We start from the raw sequence: 18,165 nt of genomic DNA on the forward strand, positions 1-18,165 counted from the left end.
AAATATGAAATTATTCTTATGCTTGATGGTAATAGAGGTAGATTTATATTAATAACATAATGATAATTAAATAAAATTGTAAAATGACGTTTTGTTTCATTATATTATTATCTGAGTTCCATTGCGTTTTCTTTCGTTCTTTCTTTCTTTTTTTTCCTTTCTTTTTTTTTTGCAGTTTAATAACTTAGCTTTTTCTCTTCCAACTTTACTATTTCCCTACCACACACTAGGTTTATTAAAGTGAATCTATTTTTGTTAGCGAATAACAATTTCCTATTTAATTCAGGAAATCCATTGTGTTAGTATTGTCTCCCACAGTCTACTTCTCACATAAAAATAAGCGTATAATTTCTCACGTGCCCATTTTTTTTTCCGAATTTATTTTATTCTGATTGATTCCAAAAAAGCAATGAGTTCCGAAAATAATGACTTAAAAGAAAAAGGTTGCAAAATTTGCCGAAACTTGCTCTTAATTTTGAAATATCTCTTTGCAATCAAGTTAATTATTTAGCCCATTGTGCGAATAAGAGTATACATTAAAGAGAAATAGATTTGAACTCAATTCGTCTGAAAGAAATTAAAAACGATTTTGGAGCAGACGATATTAATTAAAAAAATTAAACTAATTTCAGTCAGTATCGGAAACCATCTTTACGGACGCATGGCAACAGATCTCCGTCCGTTCGAGTTTTCTTCCTCAAAGCATGATGATAGGTTCTCTGTATTGTTCTTCCTTTTCCTACCCCTCTTTCTTTCCCCTCTTCCCGGGGTCGCTTGGTGTCAGACGATTTTTCGGAACCAGTTTTCTTCTGCGGCGCCTCTAATTTTCATCATAAAAACTCGGCTGTGTGGAAAGCAGGGAAATTGATCTGAAAATAGAAACACAAAGGATGATTAACTCGTTTGAAGATTCGATTTTTTTTTTTTTTCTGTCTTTCTGTCCTCCGTTCACTGCGCCCACTCTTTGCCCTGCTATTAGCCATCTCTTCATTCACTCCTACTAAAAAGAATAAATTTTAGGGGGAAAAAGAGAAACTTTGTTAACAAGTTTATCATGAAGTGCAGTTTATCTTTCTTTACTGGCAACTATATCTGGATCGTTTTAAGAGAACGCATGAGGGAGTGATTATAAATCTTCGAAGGCCAGTGTAAACACATTCGGTTCAAAACGCCTACCTGCCACTTAATTTTCCCAGTTAACCTTAAACATACGGCTTTTAACTGTCAAATGCTAACTCCCCGATAGTGGTTTTATTGTTTTAAGTTATTTTTATGATTTAAAATATGATGAAGAAGATACATTTGTCTTGCCTTCAGAGTTTTGCGTTGGTTTAGTAGTTACGAGGTTCGTTCACCGTTAAGTTATTCTTGCTACATTTTAAGAAAACAAACAAACACGCGGTTTTTATGTTAGCGCGTCCGTTTTTAAAACATCAAATATGAATTTTTTCGGTTTAAACTTATTAATAACAACGTCGAAAGCTTCGATCAGCATTCGCCCCCCGACTCTTTCTCGTTTGTGGAGGAAAGGGAAAAGGAATTTTCACACACATCCTCCCGAGGAGGGAGTTTGTCAGTGCTCCTTAATATATAATCGAAAATAATAATTCATTTCGCGAATTATTTTTTACAGTATAAAAACTGGAGCCATCCTTTTTTTAAAGGCATTACAAAAGATCATTGTATTCAAGCAATTACTCATTAATGGCCAAAATAATTCATTGTGTTAGAAATGTTCAATCTGTGGGAAACATCAGTTATAAGGCGTGATACTTAAAATGGCCGGAGGAAGATAACATTTGAAAATAACCTAAAGTAAGAAATGGTGTGTTCATTTTATATCAAAATAAAATGATTTTTCCAAAATTAAATATCATAACGGTCGATTTTTTTTTTTTTTTTGTAAAGATAAGAATGAAAAAATTTAAGCTATGAACTATATGAGTTTGAAAATTTATTTTTTCCTTGAAAACCTGTTCACAACATTTCAACAACCAAAAACTCGAAAGAGAAATCGCAGTGACCGATAGGCAAAGCCTGGATTTCGAAGTGGAAAGGTTCCAGGTTCGAAGCCTGATTTTACCCAACTTTTAAATTATATAAACTGGTTTGGAATTATTGTTTTGATATATAAACGAGTCTTATAAAAGTCTTAAAAATATATAAATATAATATATAAATTGTTATTACCTTTTTGAATTAAGGTGAAAATATATAAGTAATAAATAGAATTATTAAACATTAATTATTTGAAATTCCAAAGAAAATCAGATGCAAAATTCAACATATTGTCAGAAGATCAGAAGTAAAGACTAATATAAAGAATTAGATCTGAAGTGTTGATAAAATGAGAGCCCATTGCATTGTTGTTCACAGTCTTGTTGGATAAAAACTAGAATAAAAATCAGTATCAGTTACAAACGGATTGAAAATCGCTGCACTTTAGTAGTTCTTTATCATTTGAAACTTAAAAATTTAATTTTATGTTTCTATGGTTTTTATTGATTATTTAGCCAATTCTTTAAACCGTATTTAATTGTTTTCATTTGTGTTAAAAAAGAGTAGCTATTATTTTCTCTTTATCAATAAATAACCATGAAAAAGCTGACCCATAAATTTATTTTTCCGTCATGGCAGGGTAGAAATTAAGTCACGTTATCTTCCAAATCGACACCTGAAGAACACTTCAATGACAGTGCCTACCCCAGTTGGAGTCTCTTGCCCTCCCCTTTGGCGGGAAAGTCTTTTTCCCATCGTTCTTTTAGCATGCCCAGGGGCCACGTCTAACCTCGGTCGCCAAACCAGATCTCACCAGGTTTTTAATTACCCCCTTAATAAAAATAAGGGCTCTGATTCTCACGGATGTGTGACAACCAGTCTGGACATCAAACAAAATAACAGGATATATTTTTCATCGCTTTCGGGCAACTGACAAGTAATCTTTCTTCTTTTGTTTAAGTGAGAGCCTGTTGATAAAGTTTCCCATGGGTCACTTGATGAATTAGAGTTAAAGGAAGCTGTGTTGTGGGTAATTTTAATCGAGTTTCGAAATTGTGTTTGAGCTCTGGTAACCTTCGCACATTCAGAGCATTATTGCTTTCCACTTCTTCCAATTTTCCATAAATGATTCAGCAGATATAATTGCGGTTTTATTTTCTTCTGAAGTACTCCATTTTTATAAAAAGTAACCGGTAACTTCCATCGACAAACGTTCCCCTCCCCTTTCCCGATTTTTCATAAGACTAGATTTAAAACAAGTTATTTTTCATTTTTTTTAATTGATGCAACTAGGTCAAATCTAGTTCTTGCACCTTGAAACCACAATCAACCTAACAATATTTTCAAATTAATCTTAATAATCATTTATTACGATGCTATCTTTTAGGTAGATTCCTATATGAAGTGCAATGATTCTCACGACACGACTTCGAAAAAATTTCTTCATTTTTATACCGGTCATGGCCCCTAGAAACAAAAATCACCCTTCGTTCAAAAGTTATATATGCGTATAAAGTTTTGCTCATGTTATATTATGAACAAAATAACTAGGGTAATTCTGCTTGGATTTGAACTGGTTTTGAATATGTTGTTAGAAATGTAAAAAAACTCGGACGAGTTCATAAATGCCCTAGCTTAAAGGGGGTGGAAATGATCAGGGGTAGAAATTTTCATTTCGCTATAACGTTCTTAATATTGAAGATAGAAAATAAATTCTTTGCACTTTCCATCCATTCGAAATTTATTATGGTTCACCCCCCTAATATGAAAGGCAGGAAGAAGGGAAAAGGGGAGTATTAATCCCTTTTCTTTATCTTTTGGTGGGAACCTCTGGAGTCTTGTTACCTTTAGATCCTGTTGACCCCAAAAAGAACATGGAGGAGTTTCATTGACGAATTTCATTCTGAACTTCAGATTATCAATCCAAAGGGAGGGGGTAATTTTTAACTTCGGTTCGGGTGCAATATTTGCGACAGGAGTAGGATTCTTCAGTCATGCATGTACTACGTAATGATACGTACTATTATTTATATATGAAATTTAACTGAAAACAAACCCCTTTTTTAACATTTACCTTAATTATTATTATTCTGATACATATATATTTGTCACTATTTAACACTCTCCTTTAGGTGACGATTATGACAGTAGCCACACTAATTATTTGCTAATTACAATTCTGGAGTCAATATTAAAATCGCACCCTGTTGAATCGCAGTGTCACTGTACTTTTTCCTTTACCTTGCATTCTTGAAAGATATATGCACAGACATAAGCTTCGAATTCTTGATGATTGTACTTATATTTTTGTTTCGTTCGTCTCTCGTATTAAATCGGTTGCACCTGAAAGAAAGAAATTTTGGTGGCCTAGTGACGAAATTTCAGGTTCCAGGGCTGGCGAGCTCTAGGTTCGAAACCAACCCTGTTCTCCTAAAGCTCCGTCTTGTGAGCAGGCATGGTGCACATTAAATTAGGCGTCGAAGGTCGTCATATTCCTTCCTTTTGTGTGGTGCGAAAATTTGAAGGGGGATTGGGGAGTGGCAATTCAGGTGTAGTTCACATCTGCCCGAGATTTAAAAGTCCGCCTCAAAATAACTTTAGCGGAATATTAATAGAACTAAACAAATGTAAGAGAAGATTAAGAGAAACTCTGGAGGCGGTGAAGGGGGTGTCGACTTTGGAAGTAAACTTAGTTTTCGATTAAAATTATATTTTTATTAAAATTCTTTAATTTAATCTTGATTAAATATTTCTTAATTTTTGCATTCTTTTATTGAAATTTGTATTACCAATCGGGTGCACGGCGAGTTTCAAGATGAAACCATATCTTGTTCTTACCTTGAAAATTTAAATATCTCCACCGTTTAAAATTCACTACAAGTATATCCTTCCTCCTTGTAACCTTGAACAGTTTTAAATGAGCTTGTTTATAATAGTTATATATGTAGTAAAACCTTTTTAGTGCATCGCTCAAGAGATCATTCGAAATTTAAAAACGATAAACCATTTACTTAATCATATATTATAATCTTATAAAGTAATATCATACTGTATGCTAATATATTTTATATTATTTGATTTCATAATCAATTTAATATGTTATTATACCTGTAATGTTCGACAATAGTAATGTATTTTAAATTTTCTTATAATTCTTATAATTACAACACTTTTGAAAAGTCATTATGAGAAAAATATATACATATTTTTTCTTTCTTGCATGTTTTTCGTTGAACATATAAAAACAAAATGTAACTTTTTGTTGTTGGCTTTACAGTTCTTTTTCTAACATCAGCTTGTTCCAAGTGGCGATCATCTGTGCTATCGAGAGTTGTGCAGGAGTTATGTATAAGTTATAGTTTAGGTCTCTCCCCCCACCCACACACACACACTTGCTTGAGGCTCCAAAATTTGTCCAAATGAATAAGTTATAGAGACTTATAAAATAAATAAATGGACTTATATTCTAAAGCTCCGTATCTGAACTTAAAACTTCTTCAAATCTAAATTTGGCTCTAACCCAGACTGTCAATGCATTGTTAACTACCCTGTATAAAAGTAACAGTACCTTGATTCGCCTACATAAAAATGTAAGAACATTCCTTGTGGCCAATTGCGTTTTATAGAAATAAAGAATATAGTCGATTATATTTGATTTCAAAAATCAAAGATTGATGATTTAGAAATTCAGAACTTGCTACACTCTTAAATATTTTAAAACAATATAATTATAAAATGCGTGGTGATCAGGACGATCTCGAAATGCATATAGAAGAATTTGAATAGTCGTATATTTAATTAACAAACGCCATTACGTGCGTAGTTAATTGTCTAATACGGGGAACAATCCTGCTCCTTCATTGTTTGATATTTCCCCGTGGCATTAAAATCAAATTTAATTGTATTCATTTTAGACCAAATCGGCAACGTCGCATCTCACTATCTTTGTCATCTCTTGGACAGGCTTGAGTAAGCAGAGGCACGAAACCGCATTGCGAGTTTTCCAACCTTCAGCTTCCCCGCCACCACGCTTTTGTATTTTGCTGTAAATTTCTATGGGTGGGTGGCGTGTCAAGACGCGTCTGGTATGTTGGCAGCGCTCCAAGGTCATACTTAGCCGATGTACGCATGGACATCACTACAATTGCAAATCCATCCGAAAGGTTTTTTTTTTTTGTCATGCATTTGAAGGATGAAAAAGAAAACGAAAGATAATGTGTGCCATTTCGAATGAGATAAGTGAAGAAGAGCTTGCGGTTTATGATTTTTCGAGCCTTGGGTGCTAAGGTGTGGTTTCTGTGATCGGTTACTGGAACGAGCCATCTTAACAGTTTGTAAGGTTCATTGCATATTATGGATTGTTGATTTCTTCTGGCAATAATAGTGTGGGGAAAACACCATGAATAGGATTTTCTGCAATCATTCATTTTTTTTAATACCAAGAAAGAAATTATTCCCAGAAAAAAATGATTGTAGGATCCTTTACGTCGAAAGAAACCTCAAAATGGTAAAGAACAGTTGATAAATTCATATTATTATATTGCGTTAACGATGGTTACTGGGATGAATATATTAACTGATTGTAAGGTTCATTGCATATTATGGATTGTTGATTTCTTCTGGCAATAATAGATTGGGGAAAACACTATGAATATGAGTTTCTGCAATCATTCATTTTTTTTTAATACTGAGAAAGCAATCATTCCCCCCACAAAATGATTGGAGGATCCCTTACATCGAAAGAAACCTCAAGGTGGTGAAGAACAGTTGATAAATTAATATTATTACATAATCATGTTGATGACCTTCGTAGGTTGAAATCGGAGTTTCCTTTGTTTGCCCTGAGAATTTTTGTCTGTGACTTATTGGCAGCTTTAAATCTTTGTTTATATTTTAACTAAACATAATTAGTTACTCAATAGGATTTCAAATCTGTTAGTATTTAGATTTATTAAACTACTATTTGTTGAAATTAAAATTATCAAGATAACTTTTGGATTATCTCAAGGTATTTGGTCCGCTATTTTTGGTCTTAAAAGGGATCGAATCGTTATAAAGGATTTGTCTTATGTAAGGCCCCAATTGGTATTGTACAGTAAATATTTTGTTGCTAACCATTTTGTGGACAGTAATCTTTTTAAGACCTACCGACAAGCGTTAAATGTCTTACTGCAATAAGATATAAATTTCAGATACAGTAAAATAACATAAAATATCATTCAACCTCAATAAAATCTTTTTTTGAAAGACAGTAAATTTCTGGAGAAAAATTGACTTTACGTTACAACATAGGGCAAAACATTCAGATGACATAAACATTTACGTTTGCCATTTGACCGGGCTGACACGAAAATTGACTACATTAAAAGGAGACTAAAGTTATTTAAATGTCTAATTAAATTATTGCCGAATTGATCTGAAATTTATGTTAATTTTAATTCGCCTCGATTTATTCTGATATACATATATTCAAAAAATAATTTGAGGATAATTTTCTTAGAAAATATATTTCCTTCAAAATCGTCAGCCGGCGCCGGTTGAACGATGCGAAAACAAAAGAAAAGTGCCAAGTGCAGTAGTTCACCCATATCTGCGGTTTTTTTTAATTGTGGTTTTCCTCAACCGCAAGCAACTTACCGCTTGTAGATGCTAGGATGAAAATTCGATTGAAAAGCAAAATTCTTACAGATTGGGGAAAAGGAAAAAGAAAACGATTGAAAAAGAAATGCAACTTATTCAGAATGGTGGGTGGAAGATTTCTAAATTTTGAAAAAAAAAAATCTTTTATAGAATTTATTAAAAAAATAAAAATAATACATTTCCCCCCTCCTTATAAAAATAAGTGAAAACAAAACTTTCTTTCTTAAAGTTTTCATATTCCATTATCTTTAAAAGTTCGAAATAAGTTATCAAAATGAATGAAATCCTATTTCGCAGATATTGAATCTCACTTCACCTCCTACACCCCCATTTTAATTTTGGTATTGTGTTCACGCTTTTACTCTGCTCTATAAGCCGATGGAAAATTTCCACCTTTTTCTAATACATTTTTCAGCTCTTATAGCGATCTTAAATTCGATTAAAGAAATTTCTTTCCCTTCCCCATCATATCTCGCCCCCTCTCTCCGATTGAATTTCATCGATTGTCATGCAGATCCTATGAAACTTCAGAAATCTCATTGCATATTCGAAGAACATTTGTTCCAATGCTTGAAATTTAATTGAAATTCGAGAACATGGATTTCAAAGTATTCGATCCAATTTTTGGGCTAATATAGCTTTACACCAAAAAAACAAACGTGGGTTGTTGTTTATAAGTAATATCCAAATTCAGTTCTTAAGGTTTTGTTTTACACTGCTCTATTTTAAGTACAAAAAGGAAGTCTGCTGACATTTTTCTCCCTTTCTTTCAGATATACCACCACAGGTTCCACCTCTGACGCCAGGAACCAACCAGAAGATGACCCAGGCTCTTAGAGCAAGCTTCAAAGGTTGGGAAATGGACAGAGCTCAGAGAAACATACCAAAAGGTATGATAACCTATTATATTTAATTGTATTGTTGTGTACTGCTGTTTTTTTTAACTGATAACCACTTTAATTGTAGTCTTTCATCTCTAAATATTATTTATTTTTAAAAGTGTATTTAAAATTTAACTTAGATACGATACGTCCGGATTTTAAAATGTGTTCTGAAGTCTGGAGTTGTTTGTCAACCTGCTTGACAGGTTGGTCCGTCTGTACACTTAATACTTATTATTAATGTATGTTATTAAAACTATTAAATAGCACAGTAGTAATTTAAAATAAGAGAAATGACTATTGGTAAATTATTTTGATAATTTCTATATTTTAACCAGCGATGATAAAATAATGCATGGTACGAGAATTGAAATGAGTGCATTTAAAATTCATCAGATTGTAAAGTGAATATAGAAACAAACTATTATGTAAAGCATTTTTTCAAAAATTGAAGTGGTTAAGTATTGCCCCCCTCCAAAAAAAACCCGATATTAATGATAAATATGACGAAATTCATTCTTCAACAAATAACCTTATTTTAATAATTGCATGTATGTATTTTACCTTAATTGCAATTTATTAACCACTTAACTGTTTTTGACGAATATACTCACCATGAAAAAAGTACATTTTGCGTTATGATGAATTTATTCGTTAGCAGTAATAATTAATCAGGAGATACAAGTATGTTTTACTCAGGAGTTAAAATTAATAATTAATTAACCAGGAGATACAATCTAGATACGCATTTTCCGAAGAGGTCGAAGCAGTTAATTGGTTAATTTAAATAATTTCCATTTAATGGCAATCCCTCACTTTTTTTTTTATTTTGTTTTACCTCCCTTCATAAATTTCAGATATTTATATAGAATTATCTTATTTTTTCCCTTTAAGTGTTCGAATATTAAATGCTGTAGATGCTTTTTTTCCCTCATTGTATCACGTCTCTGGCTATGTTTCAATTGGTACAATGCACTTTTGCGGTGCGTGTGACTGAGCTGAACATTACAGTGTATAATTATTTTTTTTTCTCTCCTCACAGATCCAAGACTATGGAAAGAATCGGATGTCACCCACTGGTTAGACTGGGCCACCCGGGAGTTCAGCCTGACTGGAACGGCCGTGACGGACATCAACATGACCGGAAAAGAGATGTGCTCCCTCTCCAAAGAAGCCTTCCTCAACAGGTTTCCTCCATTTATGGGAGACATCCTCTTCGAACATTTAGACATCTTGCAGAAAGGTTAGCATTTATACAACTGTTACAAACGTGTCTTTTACTGGAACATGCGCCATGAGATTTGTACCAAATCGGTACGCATGATGAGAGTTTTATCTGTTACAAAATGTCCTCGTCAAGAACTTCTTGCACTATTGTGTCAGTGTTAAGCGCGGATAGTGATGTGATTGCTTTAAGAAAATTTTGAATTGCCTATTTTGCTAGGAGTATCATTCGTTTTTATTTTCTTGTGTACGAAATATAGTAAGAAAAGTTTTGTAATCGTCGAAAAATTTGAACTAGAGATTTTGATGAATTTCGGCATTTCAGAAATCCCTCGAGTTCGAAAAACACATATTTGGAATTATGTCTGTCAGTCTATGAATACAATAACTCAAATACGCTTTGAGTTGGATAGATGGAAATTGATATATAGACTTAAGATTGTAAATACTAGTAAACGAAAGAGAAGTCGAAACTAGCTAGATAAATCAAATTTGATTCATAGATGAAGCATTCGCACATTTAGAGTCGTATCAATTTTGGAATCAAATCTGATGAAAGGTAGATAGTCTGTCGGTCTGAACATTCGCATGCATGCAAACAGAATAGCCCAAAAACACAAAGACTTAAATGAAATGGTATGTGATCTTGTAACTACAATTGTAAAAAAAAATTGTAGAGATTTTGTACAAATTTTGACTTGATTTGGTAAAAAAAAATGGTTATCCAAATTACATATTCTAATATTTTCATACTATACAGTGACAAAGGAGACACCTTTATTAGAGAATCCGCGAGAAAATTTTGTAGAGACTACTCCTCTATTGATTTAGATTAGTTAAATATATAATAAAAACAAACATTCCAATTAAGTAAGTCCGAATTATGAATATTTTTTTGCGCTTTTGTTTGAAATATTGTTTTATATTATAATTTTTTTAAAGTACATATGCGATATGTATTACTTAATAATTTTATAAAAGAGGGCAGATCGAGTTTTATTGTTTGATTTATCAAAATCCTTTATATACGTCCTCTAGCTTATTTCATCATTTGAATGTTAATTAACTCCCATATCTTCCAATTTAATGGTTTCCTCCCACAAACTCCCTCATTATACACCCAAGTCTAATTACCAGCAAAATCTAGCTTGCATATCTTATCCAACGCTGAGATGTGTATCACTTTACTTTTTCCATAGGTATGTAAGCTAGTTAAATGCACAGGATGCACCTTTTCATACACCTGTCCATTTCCGCCTGATCTGATTTTCGTGGGGCAATCCACTTCCGGTCTTAACATTTTGTGAAAGCGTCCTCCCCCATCCCGTAACCTCGGAATACGTTCTGTCAACAATGCAGAGGATGTTGAGCAATACAAAGGCCGGGAAATGACGAAAATGCAATGTCCGACAGAAATATGCCATGGAGAATGTTGGGCCATTGATAGTGAAGCCATGAACGAGTTGTCCGATACCAGCTTCTGAAAATTTGCCGAGTTCGCGGTTGTGGTTTGTCTATTTCGGAAGACAATATGATCCATCAAGAAGGAATAACAAAATTGTCATTAGTTAGTCTGAAATGATTTCTTAAACATCTCAGTTTTTATAATTATTATCACCATTAACTATTAACACGAGTGGTATTCATGAATAAAAACTTCCATTTCATTAATTGTATGACACGACTTTAGCATCTAATATTCCGGTTAATACAAATGTAAATTTTACCTTTCGCTATAACAGAATTAGAAGATTAGTTGGAAAAAAAAGTATTGATTTATATTAATAATGACAGAAAAACAATTTAAAATTGTTAATCGGAAAATATTAAAGAAATAAATTTAAGTGAACATTATTTTCTTCATTATTTTTGCTCAAAAGTATTAAAAAATCCAGAGAACAACCTTTGACCTTTGAGAAATATTTCTATAATAGCACTAGAAATTGAAATTTTATAAATTCTATTTGTGCAGAATACTGCTTACTTCGTGTTTTTTGCGAATATCGTGTCATTTTTAAAATATGCTTTTATACTTTTTTTTGTGGCAAATATCCGAGTAGGCAACCGAAGGCGACCACAGGAGATCAATTTAAAAAGATGTTATTAGTTTATTTGTCAATCTGATGATAAATGCAAATTCTGTGAATTATAAAATATTACGATAATATTAACAATATGTCAGTTGTAATTATTCTAGCCCTTATCTCTTACATTGCATTTAGTTTGTTTTTATAGTATTTATAAACTTCGACATCTGTTTAAAATGTATTGAGTTTGAACGTGGGGCCATGCAGTCGCGTTATGATAAATAAAAAAATAGTAGCATGGGCATTTTCACAAAGTTACTGAAAATTAACCGAAAATAGATCATTAACATGCTGATTAAATTAAAAATAAGTGATTAAAAATTTAGTGATTAACTTATAAAAGGCATATGAATTCTTTTTATGCCTAGGATTGCAAAATCCGTAAATCCATCTTTGATGCTTGTTTTGTTGGAATTAATATTAAAGAACAAATATAGCGATGGATTTACTCCCTCAATACAAAAATATGGTATAGGTTAAAAAAAACTTCAAAAAGATTAACTGATAAATAAAATAGGAATCAAATACCCATGTCTTATATCTGATAGTAAGCATAAAATAATGATAGTTAACAAATTTTTCGTTTTTCGGCTAAATCAAAAATTTTTAACAGGAAAATTATTTTATATCCGCTGTATTTAAGAAATATGCTATTTTGATTAAAAATAGAAGCAGTCTTTATATTATTAAGGTTGCTTATTATATTACTAAGGTAGGGAGTGGTTATCAACGAATTTAGTATTTTCTCAAAAAGCCTTTGACAGGAGTAAATCAATTTCTTAGAATTTAAATTATGTTTACATATCTTATTAAACTTGCACTATTCAAATAATGTTACAGTTACTTGTAAAGGCTACTGTAAACATGGACAAAAATATTAAAATAGAAGTAATTATTTCAAATAAATTTGTATTATAAAAAAAGTGAAATTCTAAATACACTTTCTAGGTTTAGAAAACAATGAAACATTAAAGAGCGCCTAAATTTGAATTCTAATATGTGAAAATTGTTGCTTTCACATTTACTTGGGTGACATCTGGAAAAAACAAAATCCATGAGTCATTACAGTTGCTGCGTCATTTAAATTCAGTGACATGCTTATTTAAATATATTATTTTTATTACGACGATGTTTTAAAATATCTGTAGACCTTCGCAGTAGTGTGTTTATCATAGTTTGAAAAATAGAAAAGTAATTAACATATTAGATTTTCAACAAAAAAAATAAACCTGATTTTGATTTTACGTTTTATAAATGATCTTTTTAAAGATAAATAATATAACTTTTAAAATTGATTTAATAAATTTCTTTAATTGTTTAATGCAGAAATTTAAGTAGTATCCTGCCATTTCAAACAAGAGTTCCAACAAAGATATTTTAATTTTTTTATTGTAGTTGAACAGCTTTTAGTATTTGTAGATTGTTAAGGACAAAACATCATAAATTATTAATCATATTTAAATAATAAATGTGACATATTTTGGAAGAACAACAGTAAGCATTTCGGTTGCATTCTATTATTTTTTTCTTTAAAATTTACAAATTAATATGAACTGTTAATAATCTATTATGCATTTACTTTAAAAAATACACTATTTAGGGTGATAAAATAAAAGTAAACTGATATAATTTCTTACACAGACTTTATCAACGAATTATGCTTACGAATACTATAAAATTATCGATTAATTATACTTAAAATTATTGCTAAAAATTCAAATAACAAGATAGTTTTCTGCATCTTTTACTATGTATAATTACGGATTTTTTTTTTAAAAATGTTTAGACTATTTAGTAATATATTTGATTAAACTTTCATGTTAATATGAATTCGCATTATTAGTCCATATGCCAATGATTTTTAAAGTTTATATAATTCATGCAGAATAATTGCCTTTTTAGTTCTGTACGATAATGAGCGTGAGAAATAGAAAATTGTTCTATCTAATTGTGGCAATATTAATACTTTGTAATCCTTTTGATAACCAAACTGAGAACATCCACATAATTGACGAATTAAATGCTTCTATATATGTATATACAATTAGGAAGTCTGATTATTTATTTTTGACAGTCAGTTAAGACATGAACTGCATTTCCACTAATATCTTCAGAAACGTAATTGATAAATGCACCATTGTTGATTGTCATTATCCGATTCTAATTTTAACTCGGAAAAGGGGCATCTCGATTTGGTTGTAAATGAGTTATGAACGAAAAACCTGGGAAAAGTGCTTTTAGATAATGCATCCGAAACTTCCTGCTCTAAATCATAAATTTGCCGCGCTGATAAATTCGAAAGGCTTGTAAAGATTCAAGTCTTTTTATCTGATAAGAAAAACTGTTTCTTATGCTTTAAGTTAGTTTTATCAGAGTTTAAATAAATAGAAGTGATTTAGGTAAACAGCGAGATGGGCGCTTTCAGAGATATGGCTTCGAGTTGAAAACTGGAACAAAAATGTTTTTTCTAGATTTTTTTTTTTTTCCCCCACATTTAGTGTTTAATTTTGTTAGAAAATATTAATGTAAGTTACTATGAAGTAAAAATGTTGATTTTTTAAATCTTTAACTTACACATAAATTTATCGTTTTCTAATTATCTTTTGAAGCATAAAATTAGATACATAAAGCTGCAGAATAGAAACTGAAAATGCAAATACGTACAATTGTATAATTAGAATTTTTTACACATTTCCCCCAAATTCTTTACTTTTTTAAAAAGAAATTTATTCAGAAGTTAATATTTGAATTAATTTGTCATTTATTATTCAATTATTAAGTATTTCTTAAAAAACAACTAATGAATGTATTCTGAGAAATTAACTGTGATAAAAACGTAAATAAGATTTTTATAAACTATTTTACCAAAATACTCTTTTACTGTTTAAAGAAAGAAATTTAGTTCAGAGGTTATTTTTTAGTGCTGCTAAATTTTTTATAATTGAATTAATTTGTGCTGTTTATTATTAATTCTATTATACAATATTGCTTTCCAAAAAAAATAAATTTTTTTTTAAAGAGTAATGAGTAAAATATAAGAAATTAAATAAGATTAAAAAAAAGTAAATATTCTTTTGATATTCTATTATAATTGTATTTAACGTTTTCAGAAAATATATTGCATTAAAAATAGTTTGTTCCTACTTGACAAGTAAAATAATTTATGCATCATTTTGGTATATATTTTTAGAACTATTGCAAAATTTATTTTTAAATTTTTTGGATTTCGTCCGCTACCAATTTATTTTTTAAATTTAGATAAGGAAATGCTAATCTTATCATCAGAAGTATCATGTAATCGTATCATAAATCGTGAAATAATCTCATTTAATTTTACTGTCCATAAAAATTAATTTTAGTGAGAAAAACCAAATTCATTTTAAAATTCAATATAAATATAATATTAAAAATTCTTGCTTATAACCCCATAGCTCATAAAAATTCTATAATTTCAGAAAAATGCCTATAAAAATTCTATAATTTCAGAATAATGCTTTGCCTTTTGAAATAAAAATATATTTATAACTCACAATTTTATCAAAACTTAATGAGTTGACTCTAAATTAACCACACATTTAATTAAACATTCCAAAAACTTATTAATACCAAAAGCACACTGACAAGGCGTTGACCGCTCCCCATAAATTATATGGCCTACCGCTGTGCTCTATATAAACCTGACGTTTTTATTTTGTTTTTTGTATCATCCGTCCCCATTCATTCACCAACCTGTGACACCCCCAAAAACACATACACTCTTACGTATACGCTGGAACCAACCATCCGTAATTCCTTGACGAGAAAGGGATACCTGCTGGACATCCGTACTGAAACTGTCCTGCTCTGTGCATCCCATACAATCCTTTTGCTCCTACAAGAGATCGTTTAGAGAATTGTTTACACTTTTTAAGATCCTTACATCCGTGCAGATATTTCGTAAGTATATCCTGGATCACTTGTAAGTTTCAACTTGCGGACATAGCGTAGATATTTGAATAGGCATTGATTAGATTCGATGTTTTCGTATGCTTGGTTGAATTGTTCATTTTGTTGATAAATTTTGGCTATTTCTGAGGTTTTTTTCAACAGTTTGCTGGTATTTTAAGTATTAAAATATATCTGTATATAAAACCAAGATAGATTTGTATTCCAACTAAAATAAAATAACGAAAATTGTCTCTATAAATTGTACTCTAAAATTCTTTTCTTTCAAACGTTAATGGTATCAGCTATTTTTAATCTTTCACACAATATAAAGAAATGCACATTTCGTTCAAAATATTTCTCAAAAAAACCCAAAAAACTTTTGAACGCAATTTTTAATATGTCCTGTCCATTTTTCATTTATCGACATAAAGTATTTTGATAATTAAAACTAGTTTCTATCTAAAATAACTATAAAAAAAGACAATAAAACTGAAGCTTGTGAGTACGTCGTTTATTATCCTTAAGATTAAAATATGTGATGTTAACATGTATTAAAATTTCACTTTTCTATAACTCGAAATTCATCTTAAAAAGCCCTTTTGCTTAGTCCTTAAGCTAGTTTAAAAGTACAATTATTCTAAAAAAAAAATATTTTGCCTGAATATTAGAATTAAAATCATTGCTTGATACTTACTTTAATCCATTGAAGTTGACATCGATTTTTGGCACATAGAAATATCCGAGTCTTATTTAATAATAAGAATAATTGTTATCCATCCATCGTTATCTGAACGTAGGACCAAATGGTCTTCCTGGGTGCTCGATTATTTGGTTACTTGTAACTTGTATTACTTTACTTGGTAACTTTTATTACTCGTAATCCATTGGTGGCGACATCATTTTAGGCATATTAAAAATATCCATAATGCCATGATCATTGTATTTGATCATTAAATTTATATAATCCATTGTATTTGATCATTAATTTATATAATCTCAGACCATTATACGAATGTAGTCTGTATTGCACATTCTATTCAAAGAGATTGAAATTTTTTTGTATTTCAGTATAAAGAATCCCAAATACATCTGCGGGATTTTATTTCCATAACCGATAACATTTGCTGATCCACTTACCACTGGTACATCCAAATAACGGCAAGCTCATTGGTACCTTTCGTTACCCTTGTAATCCTAAATCCTGGAATATCACTTCTTTAGAAACAGTGTGGTGTAGATTCTGCTTTCGATTTGCCTAAGTAATTCACTTGTAATAGGATAGGTCCGGCAGCATTAAATAATCAAATTGCAGTAGTATCCAAAGTGGTACCATCGTGTAACTGGAAATTCCGTCCGGAAAGACGTCCCTTTTTAGATTTAGTCTATAAAAAGGCCGGAATATTGTATGTAGAGGGATTTTAGCATTGTCGGTATTGACTAAGCGCCTCTTCCTTCCTCCCCTGGACATAGGAAGGGATGAAAGCGACATTCTTTTTGAATCCCGATTGTAGGCATCCGGCGAAATTCGGCTTCCTTCCATACCGCTTCATTTTTCGGGGCCTAGGAAGGATGTGAAAGACAATTGAACGACGATGTTTGGCAGAGAATATGGGATTGTGAATTGATTGTTCCAATAGACATCACTCCCCACCCCCGTATCCTCGTCTATGTTGAACGATAATCTGTGTGTGTTGTTGAATTGCGCATACCCATAATTTCCAATGTAGCTAATAAATTTAGAAATCAAGGCTATATTAAATGATGATGATAATGAAAAACAATTATTAATTTTTAAATTTAATTTCTTTTCGTGTTTAGCGACGGTTTTTTCATGTGGCCATCAATTTTTATTTTAAATTAAATTTTTGAAAAAATCATTGGAGTAATGAACACATATATGTACTTGGTATTGATGAGCATTTTTATACAAATAAAAATGCACCAATCATAAAAAACAGATGAAAATATTTTAGTTCTTAGGATAAAAATAATCTTCGCTTTTTTAATTATCGGCATGGTCTTTACTTGCAACTGAATGACTGATTCGTTGAAATAGAATTATGTGAATCAAGTAGATTCCATCTTAAAAAAAAAAAAAAAAACGCATTCAAATTGAGTAATGTAAGTATGCATCCCGTGTTATTTGGGAATGAATTCCAATCTTTGAATAGCATAGATGTTTTTGTAGTTCAATAATAAACATTTTCATATCGTACGTTTAAAAAAATAATCTGTGGCATATAAGGCACTATAAGGTGTACCATTGGATTTCAAAACTAATATTTCATTAATGACGGAACTCTATCGATGCTCTATATATGCTTCGATAGCAAAGGTCCCAACAAAAATTAAAATGTTAGAAGATATAAACTATCATTTCTAAAAAAGTGGACCTTATTTAAAACTCT

The 18,165-nt window shown here is 30.9% G+C and overlaps 1 protein-coding gene and 1 long non-coding RNA gene across 3 annotated transcripts in view; one reads left to right on the plus strand and one right to left on the minus strand.

Moving 5' to 3' along the window:
- Positions 1–18,165, plus strand: part of LOC129968695 (protein c-ets-1-B-like) — a 75,184-nt gene that overhangs the window by 47,584 nt on the left and 9,435 nt on the right. For both annotated transcript variants that reach the window (XM_056082855.1, XM_056082856.1), the window contains 2 exons: positions 8,412–8,528; positions 9,562–9,762. In XM_056082855.1, the coding sequence (XP_055938830.1) occupies positions 8,412–8,528; positions 9,562–9,762 (318 nt within the window). The remainder of the gene's footprint in view (positions 1–8,411; positions 8,529–9,561; positions 9,763–18,165) is intronic.
- Positions 627–17,164, minus strand: LOC129968697 (uncharacterized). Its single transcript, XR_008784440.1, has 2 exons — positions 16,452–17,164; positions 627–869 (listed from the first exon to the last, which is right to left on the minus strand). It is a non-coding gene; the product is annotated as an uncharacterized LOC129968697 (long non-coding RNA).

This window comes from Argiope bruennichi, chromosome 5 (assembly GCF_947563725.1).
Source record: "Argiope bruennichi chromosome 5, qqArgBrue1.1, whole genome shotgun sequence".
NCBI classification, from domain to species: Eukaryota; Metazoa; Arthropoda; class Arachnida; order Araneae; family Araneidae; genus Argiope; species Argiope bruennichi.